We start from the raw sequence: 19,987 nt of genomic DNA, 5'->3' as shown, positions 1-19,987 counted from the left end.
GGGTATGGGGGCTCTGGGGGTCTCATTGCTGGCCCCCCCCGTGCCCCCCAGGCTTCGTGCCCGTGTGCAGCCTGGGGCTGGGCCAGGAGGGGCACCTGAACCTGGGCCAGGACGTGGGGCTGGGGGCTCTGGGATGGGTCTGGGGGCTCTGGGATGGGTCTGGGGTCTCATTGCTGCCCCCCTGTGCCCCCCAGGCTTCGTGCCCGTGTGCAGCCTGGGGCTGGGCCAGGAGGGGCACCTGAACCTGGGCCAGGACGTGGGGCTGGGGCTCAGAAATGGGTCTAGGGGCTCTGGGGTGGGGCTGGATGGGTCTGGGGGCTCTGGGGGTCTCAGCCCTGACCCCCCCTGTGCCCCCCAGGCTTTGTGCCCGTGTGCAGCCTGGGGCTGGGCCAGGAGGGGCACCTGAACCTGGGCCAGGACGTGGGCACCCTGCGCTACTTCGGCATCTGCGGCCTCCAGGAGGGCTACGAGCCCTTCGCCATCAACATGAAACGGCCGATTGCCCTCTGGTTCAGCCACAGCCTGCCCCAGTTCATCCCTGTGCCCCCTGACCATCCCCAGCTCGAGGTGAGGGGGATTTGGGGGTCTCTGGGGGGATTTGGGGGGGTTTGGGGTCCCCATCGCCCTGTGGTTCAGCCACAGCCTGCCCCAGTTCGTCCCTGTGCCCCCGAGCACCCCCAGCTCGAGGTGAGGGGGATTTGGGGGTCTCTGAGGGGGTTTGGGGTCTCTGGTTCAACCACAGCCTGCCCCCAGTTCACCCCAGTGCCCCCCAACCATCCCCAGCTCGAGGTGAGGGCTGGGCAGGGGTCTCTGAGGGGGATTTGGGGTATCTGGGGGGGAATTTGGGGGGGTTTGGGGTCCCCATCGCCCTCTGGTTCAGCCACAGCCTGCCCCAGTTCGTCCCCGTGCCCCCCGAGCACCCCCAGCTCGAGGTGAGGGGGATTTGGGGGTCTCTGGGGGGATTTGGGGGTCTCTGGGGGGGTTTGGGGTCCCCATCGCCCTGTGGTTCAGCCACAGCCTGCCCCAGTTCATCCCCGTGCCCCCCGACCATCCCCAGCTCGAGGTGAGGGGGATTTGGGGGTCTCTGGGGGGGTTTGGGGTCTCTGGTTCAGCCACAGCCTGCCCCAGTTCGTCCCCGTGCCCCCCGAGCACCCCCAGCTCGAGGTGAGGGCTGGGCAGGGGTCTCTGGGGGGGGGATTTGGGGTATCTGGGGGGGGATTTGGGGGGGTTTGGGGTCCCCATCGCCCTCTGGTTCAGCCACAGCCTGCCCCAGTTCATCCCCGTGCCCCCCGAGCACCCCCAGCTCGAGGTGAGGGCTGGGCAGGGGTCTCTGGGGGGGTTTGGGGTCTCTGGGGGGGTTTGGGGTCTCTGGTTCAGCCACAGCCTGCCCCAGTTCATCCCTGTGCCCCCCGAGCACCCCCAGCTCGAGGTGAGGGGGATTTGGGGGTCTCTGGGGGGGTTTGGGGTCCCCATCGCCCTGTGGTTCAGCCACAGCCTGCCCCAGTTCATCCCTGTGCCCCCCGAGCACCCCCAGCTCGAGGTGAGGGGGATTTGGGGGGATTTCGGGGGGGATTTGGGGTCTCTGAGGGGCATTCAGGGTATTGAGGGAGTCCCTGAAAGTCCCCAAATGTCCCCAGAAGGGGTGAGAATCCCATCCCTAGGGCATTCCCCATTTCTGAGTGTCCCCAAAACGAGGTGAAGTTCCCCCAAAACTGGGTCCCACCCATCCCTAAGGGGTTCCCTGTCCCTAAGGGTCCCCAAAACGAGGTGAAGTGTCCCCAAAACAGGATGAAATATCCCCAAAACCGGGTCCCACCATCCCTGGGTGTCCCTGAAGTGTCCCCAAAACAGGGTAAAGTGTCCCCAGAACAGCATTAAGTGTCCCCAAACTGAGGAGAAGTGTCCCCAGAACAGCATTAAGTGTCCCCAAAATGAGGTGAAGTGTCCCCAAAATGGGGTGAAGTGTCCCCAAAACGGGGAGAAGTGTCCCCAGAACAGCATTAAGTGTCCCCAAACAAGGTGAAGTGCCCCCAAAACAGGGTAAAGTGTCCCCAGAACAGCATTAAGTGTCCCCAAAGTGAGGTGAAGTGTCCCCAAAACAGGGTAAAGTGTCCCCAGAACAGCATTGAGTGTCCCCAAACAAGGTGAAGTGTCCCCAAAACGGGGAGAAGTTCCCCCAAAACCGTGTCCCACCCCAAACATGGTGAAGTGTCTTCAAAATGAGTTGAAGTGTCCCCAAAATGAGGTGAAGTGTCCCCAAAACAGGGTCCCACCATCCCTGGGTGTCCCTGAAGTGTCCCCAAAACAGGGTAAAGTGTCCCCAGAACAGCATTAAGTGTCCCCAAACGAGGTGAAGTGTCCCCAAAACGGGGTGAAGTGTCCCCAGAACAGCATTAAGTGTCCCCAAACAAGGTGAAGTGTCCCCAAAACGGGGTGAAGTTCCCCCAAAACCGTGTCCCACCCCAAACATGGTGAAGTGTCTTCAAAATGAGGTGAAGTGTCCCCAAAATGGGGTGAAGTTCCCCCAAAACAGGGTCAAGTGCTCCCAAAACAAGGTGAAGTGTCCCCAGACAAGGTGAAGTGTCCCCAGAATGAGGTGAAGTGTCCCAAAACCGGGTCCCACCATCCCTGGGTGTCCCTGAAGTGTCCCCAAAACCGGGTAAAGTGTCCCCAGAACAGCATTAAGTGTCCCCAAACAAGGTGAAGTGTCCCCAAAACGGGATGAAGTTCCCCCAAAACCGTGTCCCACCCCCCCCGGTGCCACCCCCGGTGCCACCGCTGGGCTGTGCCCGCAGGTGACCCGCCTGGACGGCACCGTGGACACCCCGCCGTGCCTCCGCCTGTCGCACCGCAGCTCCGGGACGCCCGCGGCCCCTCCGGAGCTGCTGTTCCTGCGGCTGAGCCTGCCCGTGCAGTTCCACAGCACGTTCCGCTGCACGCCCGGCGCCACCCCGCTGCCGCAGGCGCCGCCCCCGGAGCCCCCCGAGGAGGCGGCCGCGGAGCCGCTGTCCGAGTTCGAGCGGCTGCGGCGCTCGGCCGGGCCCCGCAGCAACGACGGCGACGAGGGAGCCGAGAAGGGAGCGCCGGGGGCGGCGCCCGGGGCGGCCGCCGGGGCTGGGGCCGGGGCCGCGGGCCGGGAGCCGCCGCGGGGAGAGAACGAGAAGGACGCGACCACCGAGAAGAGCAAGACCAGGAGGGGGTGAGCGGGGTGGGGGTCCCCAGCATTGGTGCGGGGCAGTGAGAGGGGTGGGGGGCAGCAAAAGGGGGGTCTCCAATATTGCTGGGGAGAAGCAAAAAGAGGGTCCCATATATACCGAGGGGCAGCAAAAGGGGGGTCCCCAAAGTTGGTGGGGGGCAGTAAAAGGGGGGTCCCCAAAGTTGGTGCGGGGCAGGGAAAGGGGGGTCTCCAATATTACTGGGGGGCAGCAAAAGGGGGGTCCCCAATATTACTGGGGGGCAGCAAAAGGGGGGTCCCCAATATTACTGGGGGGCAGTAAAAGGGGGGTCCCCAAAGTTGGTGCGGGGCAGTGAGAGGGGTGGGGGGCAGCAAAAGTGGGGTCTCCAATAATCCTGGGGGGCAGCAAAAAGGGGTGGGGGGCAGTGAAAGGGGGGTCCCCAATATTCCTGAGGTTCCCCAAAAAGGGGTGGGGGGAAGCAAAAGGGGGTGGCAGCCACTGCTGGGGAGTCCCCAATATTCCTGAGGGTCCCCAAAAGGAGGTGGGTCACCATCCCTGGGGGGTCCCAAAAGGAGGTGACACCCATCCCTGGGGGGGTCCCCAATAACCCTGAGGGTCCCCAAAAGGGGGTGACACCCATCCCTGGGGGGGTCCCCAATCCCTGAGGGTCCCCAAAAGGGGGTGACACCCATCCCTGGGGGGGTCCCCAATATTCCTGAGGGTCCCCAAAAGGGGGTGGCACCCATCCCTGGGAGGGGGTCCCTGAGCATCCCCAGTGTGGCAGTTAAGGGGTGTTGTTGGGGGGGTTCCCTGGGGGTCCCTGAGGGTCCCCAGAGCGGGGTGACCCCCCCGGTGCCCCCCAGGTTCCTGTTCAAGGGCCGGAAGACGCCGTTCGCGCCCCCCCCCGCGCCCCCTCCCGTGCCCAGGCTGGAGGAGGACGTGGTGCCCGACGAGCGCGACGACCCCGAGGTCATCATGAACACCACCACGGTACGGACCCCAAAAACACCAAAATATCCCCAAAAACCCCAAATCCCCCAGACCCCGAGGTCATCATGAACACCACCACGGTACGGACCCCAAAAACACCAAAATATCCCCAAAAACCTCCCCAAAAACCCCAAATCCCCCAGACCCCGAGGTCATCATGAACACCACCACGGTACGGACCCCAAAAACACCAAAATATCCCCAAAAACCCCAAATCCCCCAGACCCCGAGGTCATCATGAACACCACCACGGTACGGACCCCAAAAACACCAAAATATCCCCAAAAACCTCCCCAAAACCCAAATCCCCCAGACCCCGAGGTCATCATGAACACCACCACGGTACGGACCCCAAAACCACCCAAAATATCCCCAAAAACCCCAAATCCCCCAGACCCTGAGGTCATCATGAACACCACCGTGGTATGGGATCCCTGAGACCCCCCCCAAACACCCTGTCCCCATGTCCCATGTCCCTGTGGCTGTCCCTGTCCCTGTCCCCATGTCCCCATGTCCCTGTGTCCCCTGTCCCTGTCCCTGTCCCCATGTCCCTGACCGTGTCCCTTGTCCCCAGTACTATTACTCGGTGCGGCTGTTTGTGGGGCAGTGCCTGGGTGGGCTGGGTCACCTGTCCCTGTCCCCATGTCCCTGTGTCCCCTGTCCCCATGTCCCTGTCCCTGTCCCCATGTCCCCTGTCCCTGACCGTGTCCCTTGTCCCCAGTACTATTACTCGGTGCGCCTGTTTGCGGGCCAGGAGCCGGGCAGTGCCTGGGTGGGCTGGGTCACCTGTCCCTGTCCCCATGTCCCTGTCACTGTCCCCATGTCCCTGTGTCCCCTGTCCCTGTGTCCCTGTCCCCATGTCCCTGTGTCCCCATGTCCCCTGTCCCCATGGCTGTCCCTGACCGTGTCCCTTGTCCCCAGTACTATTACTCGGTGCGCCTGTTTGCGGGCCAGGAGCCGGGCAGTGCCTGGGTGGGCTGGGTCACCTGTCCCTGTCCCCATGTCCCTGACCGTGTCCCTTGTCCCCAGTACTATTACTCGGTGCAGCTGTTTGTGGGGCAGGAGCCGGGCAGTGCCTGGGTGGGCTGGGTCACCTGTCCCTGTCCCCATGTCCCTGTCCCTGTCCCCGTGTCCCTGTCACTGTCCCTGTGTCCCCGTGTCCCCGTGTCCCCGTGTCCCCATGTCCCCATGTCCCCGTGTCCCTGTGGCTGTCCCTGACCGTGTCCCTTGTCCCCAGTACTATTACTCGGTGCTGCTGTTTGTGGGGCAGTGCCTGGGTGGGCTGGGTCACCTGTCCCTGTCCCCATGTCCCTGTCCCCATGTCCCTGTCCCTGTCCCCATGTCACTGTCCCCATGTCCCTGTCACTGTCCCCATGTCCCTGACCGTGTCCCTTGTCCCCAGTACTATTACTCGGTGCGCCTGTTTGCGGGCCAGGAGCCGGGCAGTGCCTGGGTGGGCTGGGTCACCTGTCCCTGTCCCCATGTCCCCTGTCCCCATGGCTGTCCCTGACCATGTCCCGTGTCCCTTGTCCCCAGTACTATTACTCGGTGCGCCTGTTTGCGGGCCAGGAGCCGGGCAGTGCCTGGGTGGGCTGGGTCACCCCCCATTTCCACCAGCACGACCCCGATTTCGAGCTGAGCCGCGTGCGCAGCGTCACCGTCACCATGGGCGACGACCGCGGCAACGTGCACGACAGGTACCCCACGGGGACCCCAAAAACGCCCCAGAGAGACCCCAAATGGAACCCCAAAAGGGTCCCCAGATGCGATCCCAAAGGGATCCCAAAGAGACCCCAAAAGGGACCACAAAGAGACCCCAAAAGGGACCACAAAGAGACCCCAAATGGGGCCCCAAAGGGATCCCAAAGAGACCCCAAAAGGGACCACAAAGAGACCCCAAATGGGGCCCCAAATGCGATCCCAAAGGGATCCCAAATTGGATCCCAAATAGGACCCTAACAAGACCCCAAAGACACCCCAAACGGGATCCCTAAATGGGACCCCAAATGGGATTCCAAAGAGACCCCAAAGAGACCCCAAAAGGGGATTCCCAAACAGGATGCCAGGTGGGATCCCAAAGGGACCCCAAAGAGACCCCAAAAGAGACCCCTAAATGGGACCCCAAGTGGGATCCCAAAGAGACTCCTAAGAGACCAAGGGACACCAAAGAGACCCCAAAAGGGACCCAAAACAGGATCCCTAAATGGGACCCCAAATGGGATCTCAAAGGGACCCCAAATGGGACCCCAAAGGGACCCACTCCAAAAGAGACCCTGAACAGGACCCCAGAGGGACCCCAAAGGGGCTCCAAATGGGACCCCTAAATGGGATCCCAAGGAAATCCTAAATTGGACCCCAAATTGGACACCAAACAGGGTAACTGCCCCATGGTCTGGGGGTATTTTGGGGAGGTTTTGGGGGTCTCACCCCCTTTTTCCCCCCAGCATCAAGTGCAGCAACTGCCCCATGGTCTGGGGTTATTTTGGGGGGGTTTTGGGGTATTTTGGGGGGATTTTTTGGGGGGTCTCACCCCCTTTTTTCCCCCAGCATCAAGCGCAGCAACTGCTACATGGTGTGGGGTTATTTTGGGGCGGTTTGGGGTATTTTGGGGGGGTTTTGGGGTATTTTGGGGGGGTTTTTGGAGGGTCTCACCCCATTTCCTCCCCCCAGCATCAAGCGCAGCAACTGCTACATGGTGTGGGGGTATTTTGGGGGTATTTTGGGGGGGTCTCACCCCATTTCCTCCCCCCAGCATCAAGCGCAGCAACTGCTACATGGTGTGGGGGGGGGAGTTTGCGACCCCCACCCAGCAGGCCAGGGTGTCCCACACTGACCTGGTCATCGGCTGCCTGGTGGACCTGGCCACGGGGCTCATGACCTTCACAGCCAACGGCAAAGAGATCAACACCTTCTTCCAGGTGAGCTGGGACCCCTCCCCTGAACCCCCCCGGGTGAGGTTTGGGGGTCCCAGCCCACCCCGGGGGTCTCACAGCAGCGTGGTGCCCGCAGGTGGAGCCCAACACCAAACTGTTCCCGGCGGTGTTCGTGCAGCCCACCACCCAAAATGTGCTCCAGTTTGAGCTGGGCAAGCTCAAGGTGAGGAATGGGACCCCCAGCAGGTGGGTGGTGGGGGATGAGACCCTCGAGACCCCCCAAAAACTCCCCCAAAATCCCCAGGTCATCATGAACACCACCATGGTATGAGACCCCCGAGACCCCCCCAAAATCCCCTGAGACCACCCCTGGACCCCAAAACCCCCAAACCCTCAGGTCATCATGAACACCAGCATGGTACAGGACCCCTGAGAGCCCCCAAAACCCAAACCCTTCACCCTAAACACCCCTTCCTGCACCCCAAAACCCTCAGCTCATCATGACCACCATCACAGTATGGGACCCCTGAGAGCCCCCAAAATCCCCCAAAACCCTGAGCTCATCATGAACACCAGCATGGTACAGGACCCCTGAGACCCCCCCAAAATCCCCCAAAACCCTGAGCTCATCATGAACACCACCATGGTACAGGACCCCTGAGAGCCCCCCAAAATCCCCAAAACCCCCAGGTCATTATGACCCCCACCATGGTACAGGGCCCCTGAGACCCCCCCAAAATCCCCAAACCCCCAGGTCATCATGACCACCATCACAGTATGGGACCCCTGAGAGCCCCAAAATACCCCAAACCCCAGGTCATCATGAACCCCACCATGGTACAGGACCCCTGAGAGCCCCCCAAAATCCCCAAACCCCCAGGTCATTATGACCCCCACCATGGTACAGAGCCCCTGAGAGCCTCAAAATCCCCAGGTCATCATGAACCCCACCATGGTACAGGACCCCTGAGACCCCCCAAAATCCCCAAACCCCAAGTCATCATGAACCCCACCATGGTACAGGACCCCTGAGACCCCCCCCAAAATCCCCCAAAACCCCCAGGTCATCATGAACACCACCATGGTACAGGACCCCTGAGACCCCCCCAAAATCCCCAAACCCCGAGATCATCGTTTTGGGGGGTTATTGAGGATGGGAAGGGGCTGGGGGACAGCTGGGAGCCCTGGTGAGGCGACTCAGGAGCTGCCAGGTGGAGCAGGGAGAGCTTTGGGGCCGATCTTTGGGCTCTGCAGGGCGACCCCAGAGGAACTCAGTGCTGAGGGTCTTTGGGGGTCCCCCTGACGCCCCCGTGTCCCCCCAGAACATCATGCCCATCTCGGCGGCCATGTTCAGCAGCGAGAGGCAGAACCCGGCGCCGCAGTGCCCGCCCAGGCTGGTGATCCAGCACCTGACCCCGGTCACCTGGAGCCGCATGCCCACCGAGTACCTGGCCGTGGAGAGCGCCCGGCTGGGCGAGCGCCAGGGCTGGGCCGTGGAGTGCTCCGAGCCCCTGCAGATGATGGCCCTGCACATCCCCGAGGAGGACAGGTGGGGATATCCAGGGACATCCAGGGACATCCAGGGACACCCCAGGGACATCCAGGGACACCCCAGGGACACCCCAGGGACACCCAGGGACACCCAAGGGACACCCAGGGACACCCCAGGGACACCAGGGACACCCCAGGGACACCCAGGGACACCCAGGGACACCCCAGGGACACCCAGGGACACCCCAGGGACATCCAGGGACACCCCAGGGACACCCCAGGGGCACCCAAGGGACACCCCAGGGACATCCAGGGACCCTCCTCAGGGACACCAAGTGGGACCCTTAAATGAGATCCCAGAGAAATCCCAAATGGGGTCCCAGAGAAATCCCAAATGGGATCCCAGAGAAATCCCAAATGGGATCCCTAAATGGGATCCCAGAGAAATCACAAATGGGATCCCAAAGAAATTCCAAATGGGACCCCTAAATGGGATCCCAAAGAAATCCCGAATGGCACCCCTAAACAGGATCCCAGAGAAATCCCAAATGGCACCCCTAAATGGGATCCCAAAGAAATCTCAAATGGGACCCCTAAATGGGATCCCAGAGAAATCCCAAATGGGATCCCAGAGAAATCCCAAATGGGATCCCTAAATGGGATCCCAGAGAAATCACAAATGGGATCCCAAAGAAATTCCAAATGGGATCCCAGAGAAATCCCAAATGGGATCCCTAAATGGGATCCCAGAGAAATCACAAATGGGACCCCTAAATGGGATCCCAAAGAAATCCCGAATGGCACCCCTAAACAGGATCCCAGAGAAATCCCAAATGGCACCCCTAAACAGGATCCCAGAGAAATCCCAGATGGCACCCCTAAATGGGATCCTAAAGAAATCCCAAATGGCACCCCTAAACAGGATCCCAGAGAAATCCAAATGGCATCCCAAATGGGATCCAGAGAAATCCCAAATGGCACCCCTAAATGGGATCCCAAAGAAATCTCAAATGGGACCCCTAAATGGGATCCCAGAGAAATCCCAAATGGCACCCCTAAATGGGATCACAAAGAAATCCCAGATGGGACCGCAAATTGGACCCCAAATTGGACCCCAAATAGGGCAACTGTCCCATGGTCTGGGGGTATTTTGGGGGGGGTTTGGGGGTCTCATCCCCTTTTTCCCCCCAAGATCAAGCACAGCAACCCCCCATGGTGTGGGGGTTAAATAGGGGAGGGGTCCATGGTCTGGGAGGGTTTTGCACATCCCCGAGGAGGACAGGTGGGGACATCCAGGGACACCCAGGGACACCCAGGGACACCCAGGGACACCCAGCCTCGTGGGGTTCTGTCCCATGGGGTCCCAGCCCCAGGAGACCCTGGGGTCTCGCCCCAGAAGTCCCATCCCCAGGAGATTGTGGGTTCCCATCCCAGGGGTCTCATCTCCAGGAGACCCTGGGGTCTCGCCCCAAAAGTCCCATCCCCAGGAGATTGTGGGTTCCCATCCCAGGGGTCTCATCTCCAGGAGACCCTGGGGTCTTGCCCCAAAAGTCCCAACCCCAGGAGAGCTTGAGGTCCCATCCCCAGGAGACCTTGGGGTCTTACCCCAAAAGTCCCATCCCCAGGAGAGCTTGGGGTCTCACCCCAAAATTCCCATCCCCAGGAGATCATGGGATCTCACCCCAAAAGTGTCATCCCAGGAGATTGTGGGGTCCCATCCCCAGGAGAGCTTGGGGTCTCACCCCAAAAGTGTCATCCCAGGAGATTGTGGGGTCCCATCCCCAGGAGAGCTTGAGGTCTCATCCCCAGGGATCTCATCCCCAGGAGACCCTGGGGTCTCACCCCAAAAGTCCCAACCCCAGGAGAGTTGGGGTCCCATCCCCAGGAGAGCTTGGGGTCTCAACCCAAAAAGTGTCATCCCCAGGAGACCCTGGGGTCCCATCCCAAAAGACCCAGCCCCAGGAGAGCTTGGAGTCCCCATCCCAGGGCTCTCATCCCCAGGAGACCTTGGGGTCTCACCCCAAAAGTCCCATCCCCAGGAGACCTTTTGCCCCCATCCCAGTGGTCCCACACTGTGTCCCCCTCTCCTGATCCCCATTCCCTGTCCCCCCAAGGGGTCCCACCCCATATCCCCCCATTCCCCACCCCCAGAGCCCCCACCCCATCCCAGCGTGGGCCCCCCACCCCGACCCCTGTGATGGTGCTCACAGGGGTCTTAGGATGAGAGAAGAGACGAAGATATGACTTTATCTTTCAGAGGGCTTGATTTATTATTTTATTATATAGATTACGTTAAAACTATACTAAAAGAATAGAAGAAAAAGTTTCATCAGAAGGGAAGAAGAAGCTAGAATAGTTTCTTTTCTATTCTAGCTAAGAATAGAAAGGAAAGAAGGATAACAAAGGTTTGTGGCTCAGGCTCTGTGTCCAAGCCAGCTGGGCTGTGATTGACCATTAATTACAAACCACCACATGAGACCAATCCCAGATCTACTTGTTGCATCCCACAGCAGCAGATAACCATTGTTTACATTTTATTCCTGAGGCCTCCCAGCTTCTCAGCAGGAAAAATCCTAAGGAAAGGATTTTTCATAAAAGCCGTCTGCGACAACAGACCCCCCGTTTCCCCCGCAGGTGCATCGACATCCTGGAGCTGTGGGAGCGCGAGGAGCTGCTGCAGTTCCAGTGCCACACGCTGCGCCTCTACTGCGCCGTGTGCGCGCTGGGCAACAACCGCGTGGCGCACGCGCTCTGCAGCCACGTGGACCAGGCGCAGCTGCTCTTCGCCATCGAGAGCCCCGAGCTGCCGGGGCCGCTGCGCGCCGGCTACTACGACCTGCTGCTGGCCATGCACCTGGACGCGGCGCAGCGCGCCCGCTCCTCCATGAGCGCCGAGTTCATCGTGCCCATCACCGAGGCCACGCGCGCCATCGCGCTCTTCCCCGACGGAGGCCGCTGCCCGGGGCCCCCGGGCGTGGGGCCCAGCGCCTGCCTGAGACCCCAGCCCCATTTCTCGGAGCCGTGCTTCATCCGGGCGGGGGGCGGCGGAGGGCGGGCGCCGCTCAGCCCGGCCATCCCGCTGGACGAGCTGGGGGCCAAGGCCATGCGCATGCTGGCCGAGGCCGTGGCCGGAGGGGGGCCCCACGCCCGGGACCCCGTGGGGGGCAGCGTGGAGTTCCAGCTGGTGCCCGTGCTCAAGCTGGTGTCGGCGCTGCTGGCCGTGGGGGCGCTGGGCGACGACGACGTGCGGCGAGTGCTGCGCATGATCGAGCCCCGCGTGTTCGGCGAGGGACGGCGGGAGGAAGGAGAGGAGGAGGAGAAGGAGGAGGAGGAGGAGGAGGTGAAGGCCATCGAGGCTGGCGAGGAGGAGGAGGATGAGGAAGCGAGGAGGAAAAAGGCCGTGGAGGCTGGAGAGGAGGAGGAGGAAGAGGAAGAGGAGGAGGGAGTGAGGAGGAGGAAGGCCATCGAGGCTGGAGAGCTGCAGGCGGAGGAGGAGGATGAGGAGGAGGCCAGGAGGACGAAGGCCATTGAGGCTGGGGAGGTGCAGGAGGAGGAGGAGGAGAAGGAGGAAGAGGAAGAGCTGGAGGAGGGGCTGCTGCAGATGAAGCTGCCGGAGTCGGTCAAGCTACAGGTGAGGGAGGGGACAGGGGCGGGGGGTTTGTGTCCCCTCGCTGTCCCCTCTCCGTGTCCACCTCATGTCCCCTCCCTGGGCTCTCCATCCCTGTGTCCTTCTCCCCTCCCCAGGGTCCCTGTCCCAGTGATGTCCTGGGGTCCCCATCCCCATGGTGTCCCCAGTGACCCCCATATCCTTAATGTTCCTGTGTCCCTGACATCCCCAATGTCCCTGATGTCCCCATGTCCCCACAGATGTGCCACCTGCTGCAGCACCTGTGCGAGCAAGAGCTGCAGCACCCTGTGTCCCCAATGTCCCCGTGTCCCCGCAGATGTGCCACCTGCTGCAGCACCTGTGAGAGGTGGAGGTCTCTGTGTCCCCAATGTCCCTGATGTCCCCATGTCCCTGATGTCCCCGTGTCCCTGATGTCCCCGCAGATGTGCCACCTGCTGCAGCACCTGTGCGAGCGGGAGCTGCAGCACCCTGTGTCCCCAATGTCCCTGATGTCCCCATGTCCCCACAGATGTGCCACCTGCTGCAGCACCTGTGCGAGCAAGAGCTGCAGCACCGTGTAGAGGTCCCTGTGTCCCCAATGTCCCTGATGTGCCCATGTCCCTGATGTCCCCACAGATGTGCCACCTGCTGCAGCACCTGTGCGAGCGGGAGCTGTAGCACCCTGATGTCCCCAATGTCCCCAATGTCCCCAATGTCCCTGTGTCCCCGCAGATGTGCCACCTGCTGCAGCACCTGTGCGAGTGGGAGCTGCAGCACCCTGTGTCCCCAATGTCCCTGATGTCCCCAATGTCCCCAATGTCCCCGTGTCCCCGCAGATGTGCCACCTGCTGCAGCACCTGTGCGAGCGGGAGCTGCAGCACCCTGTGTCCCCAATGTCCCCATGTCCCTGATGTCCCTGATGTCCCCGTGTCCCCACAGATGTGCCACCTGCTGCAGCACCTGTGCGAGCGGGAGCTGCAGCACCCTGTGTCCCCATGTCCCTGATGTCCCCGTGTCCCTGTGTCCCTGCAGATGTGCCACCTGCTGCAGCACCTGTGCGAGCGGGAGCTGCAGCACCCTGTGTCCCCAATGTCCCCATGTCCCCAATGTCCCCAATGTCCCTGATGTCCCCGTGTCCCCGCAGATGTGCCACCTGCTGCAGCACCTGTGCGAGCGGGAGCTGCAGCACCGCGTCGAGGCCATCGTGGCGTTCTCGGAGCGCCACGTGCAGCGGCTGCAGCGGGACCAGCGGCGCCGCTACGGGCGCCTGATGCGCGCCCTGACCATGTCGGCGGCAGAGACCGCCCGGCGCACCCGCGAGTTCCGCTCGCCGCCGCAGGAGCAGGTGGGGACAGCGCGGGGACAGAGCGGGGTCAGAATGGGGACAGGGCGGGGACAGAGTGGGGACAGGGTGGGGACAGAGCGGGGTCAGAATGGAGACAGCGTGGGGACAGAGTGGGACAGGATGGGGACAGAGCGGTGACAGCGCGGGGGCAGCGCGGGGACAGAGGGAGGGCAGAGTGGGGACAGCACGGGACAGAGTGGGGACAGAGGGAGGGCAGGGTGGGGACAGAGGGAGGGCAGAGCAGGGACAACGCGGGGACAGAGTGGGACAGGGTGGGGACAGAGCAGTGACAGCGCAGGGACAGGGTGGGGACAGTGTGGGGCCAGAGCGGGGACAGAGTGGGGGTACAATGGGGACAGAGTCAGGGCAGAGCGAGGACAGAGGGGGGACACTGCTGGGACACGGCAGGGATGGCATGGGGGACATGGCCTTGAGTGGGAGAACAGGGATGTGCATGGGCACAGCGTGGGGACACTGCAGGGACACCCTGGGGACACTGATGGGGACCCAGCCTTGGGTGGGAGAACAGGGATGTCCTGCCATGTCCCCGTGTCCCCAGATCAACATGCTGATGCAGTACAAGGGAGGGGCTGAGGATGAGGAGTGTCCCGTGCCTGGGGACATCCGGGACGAGCTGCTCGACTTCCACAATGACCTGCTGGCCCACTGCGGTGAGGGGGGACAGGGACACCCCCTGGGTGGCATTGGGGGGACAATATCCAGAGGTTGGGGATACCCTCTGGGCTTGGGACAATACCCTGGGCTTGGGGACAACCCCTCTGGGGTATGGGGACACCCCCTGGGCTTGGGGACAACCCTGGGCTTGGGGACACCCCCTGGGCTTGGGGACACCCCCTGGGCTTGGGGACACCCCCTGGGCTTGGGGACAACCCCGGGCTTGGGGACAACCCCTGGGCTTGGGGACATACCATGGGTTTGGGGACACCCCTGGTTGAGGGCACCCCCTGGGCTTGGGACAATCCCCTGGGATTGAGGGCAATCCCGAGGTTGGGGACACCCCCTGGGCTTGGGGACACCCCCTGGGCTTGGAGACACCCCCTGGGCTTGGGGACACCCCCTGGGATTTGGGACAGTCCCCTGGGCTTGGGGACAATATCCAGAGGTTTTGGGACACCCCCTGGGCTTGGGGACACCCCCAGTTAAACTGGGATCTCCCCATTGGAACTGGGACCCCCATTGTGGGACCCCAGAGACCCCCGGGAGCACAGGGACTCCATCCAGAGACCCTGTGCCCCCCCTTGGGGACATGGGGACACCCCTGTGACCCCCCCGTGTCCCCCAGGCATCGAGCTGACCGAGGAGGAAGAGGAGGAGGAGGAGGAGACGTCGCTGCGGCAGCGGCTGCTGGGGCTGGTGCAGAAGGTGGTGGGGGTCCGGGGCCCCCCCAAGGAGGAGGAGACGCCCCCCGAGGAGCCCCCGGTGCCCAGTGAGGAGGGGACAGGGGGGTGGGGACAGGGACACTCGGCTGGGCCTGGGACGTGGCCGAGGTGGCTTCAGGGGGACACACGAGGTGTCCCCAAGGAGTTGGTCAGGGTGTCCTCAAGGGCCACAGGTGCCACACGAGGTGTCCCCAAGGAGTTGGTCAGGGTGTCCTCAAGGAGTTGGCCAAGGTGTCCCCAAGGTGCCAACCAAGATGTCACCAGGATACAGCCAACCTGTCCCCAAGGTGGTGGCCAAGATGTCCCCAAGGTGGCAGCGCTGCAGGAGCTCATCTGGCAGACCATGGGCACAGGAATCACTGTGTCCCCAATGTCCCCAATGTCCCTGCTGTCCCCAATGTCCCCGCTGTCCCCAGGCACGCTGCAGGAGCTGATCTCGCAGACCATGGTGCCCTGGGTCACTGTGTCCCCAATGTCCCCAATGTCCCCAATGTCCCCGCTGTCCCCAGGCACGCTGCAGGAGCTGATCTCGCAGACCATGGTGCACTGGGTCACTGTGTCCCCATTGTCCCCAATGTCCCCAATGTCCCCGCTGTCCCCAGGCACGCTGCAGGAGCTGATCTCACAGACCATGGGCACAGGAATCACTGTGTCCCCACTGTCCCCAATGTCCCCGCTGTCCCCAGGCACGCTGCAGGAGCTGATCTCGCAGACCATGGTGCACTGGGTCACTGTGTCCCCAATGTCCCCGTTGTCCCCAATGTCCCCGTTGTCCCCGCTGTCCCCAGGCACGCTGCAGGAGCTGATCTCGCAGACCATGGTGCACTGGGTCACTGTGTCCCCATTGTCCCCAATGTCCCCATTGTCCCCAATGTCCCCAGGCACGCTGCAGGAGCTGATCTCGCAGACCATGGTGCACTGGTCCAGGTGCCACCATGTGGTACACCCAACTGTCCCCATTTCCCAATGTCCCCAGGTCACGCTGCAGGAGCTGATCTCGCAGACCATGGGACAGACCTGTGTCCCCAATGTCCCTCCCAATGTCCCCGTGTCCCCGCTGTCCCCAGGCACGCTGCAGGAGCTGATCTCGCAGACCATGGTGCACTGGGTCACTGTGTCCCCAATGTCCCCATTGTCCCCAATGTCCCCAGGCACGCTGCAGGAGCTGATCTCGCAGACCATGGTGCACTGTGTCCCCAATGTCCCCGTTGTCCCCGCTGTCCCCAGGCACGCTGCAGGAGCTGATCTCGCAGACCATGGTGCACTGGGTCACTGTGTCCCCAATGTCCCCATTGTCCCCAATGTCCCGCTGTCCCCAGCACGCTGCAGGAGCTGATCTCCAACCATGGTGCACTGTGTCCCCAATGTCCCCAATGTCCCCGCTGTCCCCAGGCACGCTGCAGGAGCTGATCTCGCAGACCATGGTGCACTGTGTCCCCAATGTCCCCAATGTCCCCGCTGTCCCCAGGCACGCTGCAGGAGCTGATCTCGCAGACCATGGTGCACTGGGTCACGCCCATTGTCCCCAATGTCCCTGTGTCCCCGCTGCCCAGCACGCTGCAGGAGCTGATCTCGCAGACCATGGTGCACTGGGTCACTGTGTCCCCAAATGCCCCAGTGTCCGCCATGTCCCAGGGACGCTGCAGGCAGCTGATCTCGCAGACCATGGTGCACTGGGCGCAGGAATCACTGTGCCTCATTGTGCCAGTGCCCAATGTCCCCATGTCCCCGGCACCTCAGAGCTGATCTCGCAGACATGGTCCTGTGTCCCAAGTCCCCGTGTCCCCGCTGTCCCGGCCCTGCAGGAGCTGATCTCGCAGACCATGGTGCACTGGGCGCAGGAGTCGTTCATCCAGAGCCCGGCGCTGGTGCGGGCCATGTTCATCCTGTGCCCGCCAGTGACGCCTGGGCAGCTGGGCCGTCGTGCCCAGGCCTTTGCCATCATGGTCCACCTGTGCCCGTACACCGTGCCCTGCTTCGGTCCTGGCCATCCGCTCTCCCTGTTCACCCGTGCATGGCCCGATGGGATGATCCTCATGTCCAGCATGGGTAGCGTGCACCCCTGGTCACCCTGGGTCCCCTGTGTCCTTCTGGTCCGTCCCCCTGTGTCCTCTCTGTGTCACCCTGTGTCCCCTTGTGTCCTGTCTGGGTCACCCTGTGTCCTCCTGTGTCCTGTCTGGGTCACCCTGTGTCCCCTTGTGTCCTGTCTGGGTCACCTTGTGTCCCCCTGGGTCACCCTGTGTCCTCTCTGTGTCACCCTGTGTCCCCTTGTGTCCTGTCTGGGTCACCTTGTGTCCTCCTGTGTCCTCTCTGGGTCACCCTGGGTCACCCTGTGTCCCCTTGTGTCCTGTCTGGGTCACCCTTGTGTCCTGTCTGGGTCACCCTGTGTCCTTCTGGTCACCCTGTGTCCCCTTGTGTCCTCTGGTCTCCTGTGTCCTCCTGTGTCCCCTGGTCCCCTGGGTCACCTGTGTCCCTTGTGTCCTGTCTGGGTCACCCTGTGTCCCCCTGTGTCCCTGCCTCCTGTGTCCCCCTGTATCCTTCTTGTGTCCTCCTGTGTCCTCTCTGGGTCACCCTGTGTCCTCCGTGGCTCCTCTTTGTGTCCCCGTGTGTCCTCTCTCTGTCCTTCTTTGTGTCCACCCTGTGTCCCCTTGTGTCCTCCCTGTGTCCTTCTTGTGTCCTTCTCTGTCCTCCTGTGTCCCCCTGTGTCCCCATCCAGGCACCCTGAGAACCCCCAAACACCCCAAATCTGCCCCTGAACACCCCATAACCCACCTGAACACCCCATAACTCCCACAAACCCCCCAAATGTGTCCCTGAACACCCCACAACCTCCCAAACACCCCAAATCTGCCCCTGAGCACCCCAAATCTGTGATCCCCCTGTGCCCCCCCCAGGAACATCATGAACAACAAGGTGTTCTACCAGCACTCCATATCCCACCTGAACACCCCATAACCCCCCCAAACACCACAAATCTGTCCCTGAACACCCCCCTGACCCCCCAAATCTGTGCCCCCCCAGGAACATCATGAACAACAAGGTGTTCTACCAGCACCCCATATCCCACCTGAACACCCCATAACCCCCCCACAAACTCCCCAAATCTGCCCCTAAACACCCCATAACCCCCTCCCAGCCCCCCAAATCTGTGACCGCTCCATGCCCCCCCAGGAACATCATGAACAACAAGGTGTTCTACCAGCACCCCAAATCCCACCTCAGCACCCCATAACCCCCCCAAACCCCCCAAATCTGTCCCTGAACACCCCCCTGACCCCCCCAAATCTGTGACCCCCCCCAAATCTGTGCCCCCCAGGAACATCATGAACAACAAGGTGTTCTACCAGCACTCCATATCCCACCTGAACACCCCATAAGCCCCCAAACACCACAAATCTGCCCTGAACACCCCCCTGACCCCCAAATCTGTGCCCCCCCAGGAACATCATGAACAACAAGGTGTTCTACCAGCACCCCATATCCCACCTGAACACCCCATAACCCCCCCAAAACCCCCAAATCTGCCCCTGAACACCCCCCTGACCCCCCCAAATCTGTGACCCCCCCCCCCAAATCTGTGCCCCCCCAGGAACATCATGAACAACAAGGTGTTCTACCAGCACCCCAACCTGATGCGGGCCCTGGGCATGCACGAGACCGTGATGCAGGTGATGGTCAGCGTGCTGGGCGGTGGCGAGTCCAAGGTGAGCCCCCCCCACCCTTGGGTGCCCCCCTGGGGACCCCCCCGGAGCTGCCCTGACCCCCCGGTGCCCCCCAGGAGATCCGGTTCCCCAAGATGGTGACCAACTGCTGCCGCTTCCTCTGCTACTTCTGCCGCATCAGCCGCCAGAACCAGCGCTCCATGTTCGACCACCTGGGCTACCTGCTGGAGAACAGTGGAATTGGGCTGGGTGAGACACCCTGAGACACCCCTCCGTGTCCCCAGTGCCACCCCCTGTCCTGTCCCTGTCACCCTGTGTCCCCTCTGTGTCACCCCCACCTGGGCTACCTGCTGGAGAACAGTGGAATTGGGCTGGGTGAGACACCCTGGGACCCTCCTGAGATCCCCAAAAACCTCCTGGGACCCCCACCATGTCCCCATTGCCATCGCTGTCCTGTCCCTGCCACCCCCTGTCCTGTCCCTGTCACCCTGTGTCCCCTCTGTGTCACCCCCACCTGGGCTACCTGCTGGAGAACAGTGGAATTGGGCTGGGTGAGACACCCCAAAACCCCTCTGGGACCCCCCTGTGTCCCCAGTGCCACCCTCATGTCCTGTCCCAGCCATCCCCTATCCTGTCCCTGTCACGCCCACCTGGGCTACCTGCTGGAGAACAGTGGAATTGGGCTGGGTGAGACACCCCAAAACCCCCTGAGACCCCCCCGTGTCCCCAGTGCCACCCCAATGTCCCCATTTCCACCACCTGTCCCCTCCCTGCCACCCCCTGTCCTGTCCCTGTCACCCCCACCTGGGCTACCTGCTGGAGAACAGTGGAATTGGGCTGGGTGAGACACCCCAAAACCCCCTGAGATCCCCAAAAACCTCCTGGGACCCCCCCGCCATGTCCCCAGTGCCACCCCCATGCCCCCAGTGCCACCCCCTGTCCCCTCTGTGTCACCCCCACCTGGGCTACCCGCTGGAGAAAGCAGCATCGGCCTGGGTGAGACACCCCAAAATCCTCCTGAGGTCCCCAAAACCCTCCTGGGATCCTCCTGTGTCCTCTTTGTGTCCCCTCTGTCCCCTCCAGTTCTCTTGGGGGTCCTTTAGGACACCTTGAGGGGGGAGTCTCTGCCCCCCACTCTGTCCCCTGTTGTCCCCAAGCACACCTTGAGGAGGGGTCTCTGTCCCCAGTGTCCCCTGACCTCCCTGTCCCCCGGTGTCCCCTGGTGTCCCCTGACCTCCCTGTCCCCATTGTCCCCAAGGCATGCAGGGCTCCACCCCCCTGGACGTGGCGGCCGCCTCTGTCATCGACAACAACGAGCTGGCGCTGGCCCTCAAGGAGCAGGACCTGGAGAAGGTGGGGACAGCCCTGTGTCACCTCCATGTCACCTCCATGTCACCTCCGTGTCCCCGGGTGTCCCCTGGGGCAGGTGGTGACGTACCTGGC

General features: G+C 62.2%; 1 protein-coding gene across 1 annotated transcript in view; it reads left to right on the top strand.

The window, feature by feature from the left end:
* The window catches only part of RYR1 (ryanodine receptor 1), a 126,312-nt gene that overhangs the window by 40,735 nt on the left and 65,590 nt on the right, over positions 1–19,987 (top strand). The window contains exons 28-45 of the mRNA XM_064737545.1: positions 359–567; positions 2,796–3,199; positions 4,040–4,166; positions 5,703–5,863; positions 6,919–7,084; positions 7,176–7,262; positions 8,362–8,588; positions 11,165–12,161; positions 13,282–13,482; positions 14,042–14,153; positions 14,786–14,929; positions 15,392–15,711; positions 15,859–16,072; positions 16,351–16,573; positions 16,657–16,842; positions 18,472–18,586; positions 18,661–18,793; positions 19,803–19,897. Of these exons, the coding sequence (XP_064593615.1) occupies positions 359–567; positions 2,796–3,199; positions 4,040–4,166; positions 5,703–5,863; positions 6,919–7,084; positions 7,176–7,262; positions 8,362–8,588; positions 11,165–12,161; positions 13,282–13,482; positions 14,042–14,153; positions 14,786–14,929; positions 15,392–15,711; positions 15,859–16,072; positions 16,351–16,573; positions 16,657–16,842; positions 18,472–18,586; positions 18,661–18,793; positions 19,803–19,897 (4,121 nt within the window). The remainder of the gene's footprint in view (positions 1–358; positions 568–2,795; positions 3,200–4,039; positions 4,167–5,702; positions 5,864–6,918; positions 7,085–7,175; positions 7,263–8,361; positions 8,589–11,164; positions 12,162–13,281; positions 13,483–14,041; positions 14,154–14,785; positions 14,930–15,391; positions 15,712–15,858; positions 16,073–16,350; positions 16,574–16,656; positions 16,843–18,471; positions 18,587–18,660; positions 18,794–19,802; positions 19,898–19,987) is intronic.

The sequence above is a fragment of the Zonotrichia leucophrys genome, unplaced genomic scaffold (genome assembly GCF_028769735.1).
Source record: "Zonotrichia leucophrys gambelii isolate GWCS_2022_RI unplaced genomic scaffold, RI_Zleu_2.0 Scaffold_73_224053, whole genome shotgun sequence".
Taxonomy (NCBI): Eukaryota; Metazoa; Chordata; class Aves; order Passeriformes; family Passerellidae; genus Zonotrichia; species Zonotrichia leucophrys.
The sequence above is the reverse complement of the archived record's forward strand: the minus strand, read 5'-3'. Positions and strand labels throughout refer to the sequence as shown.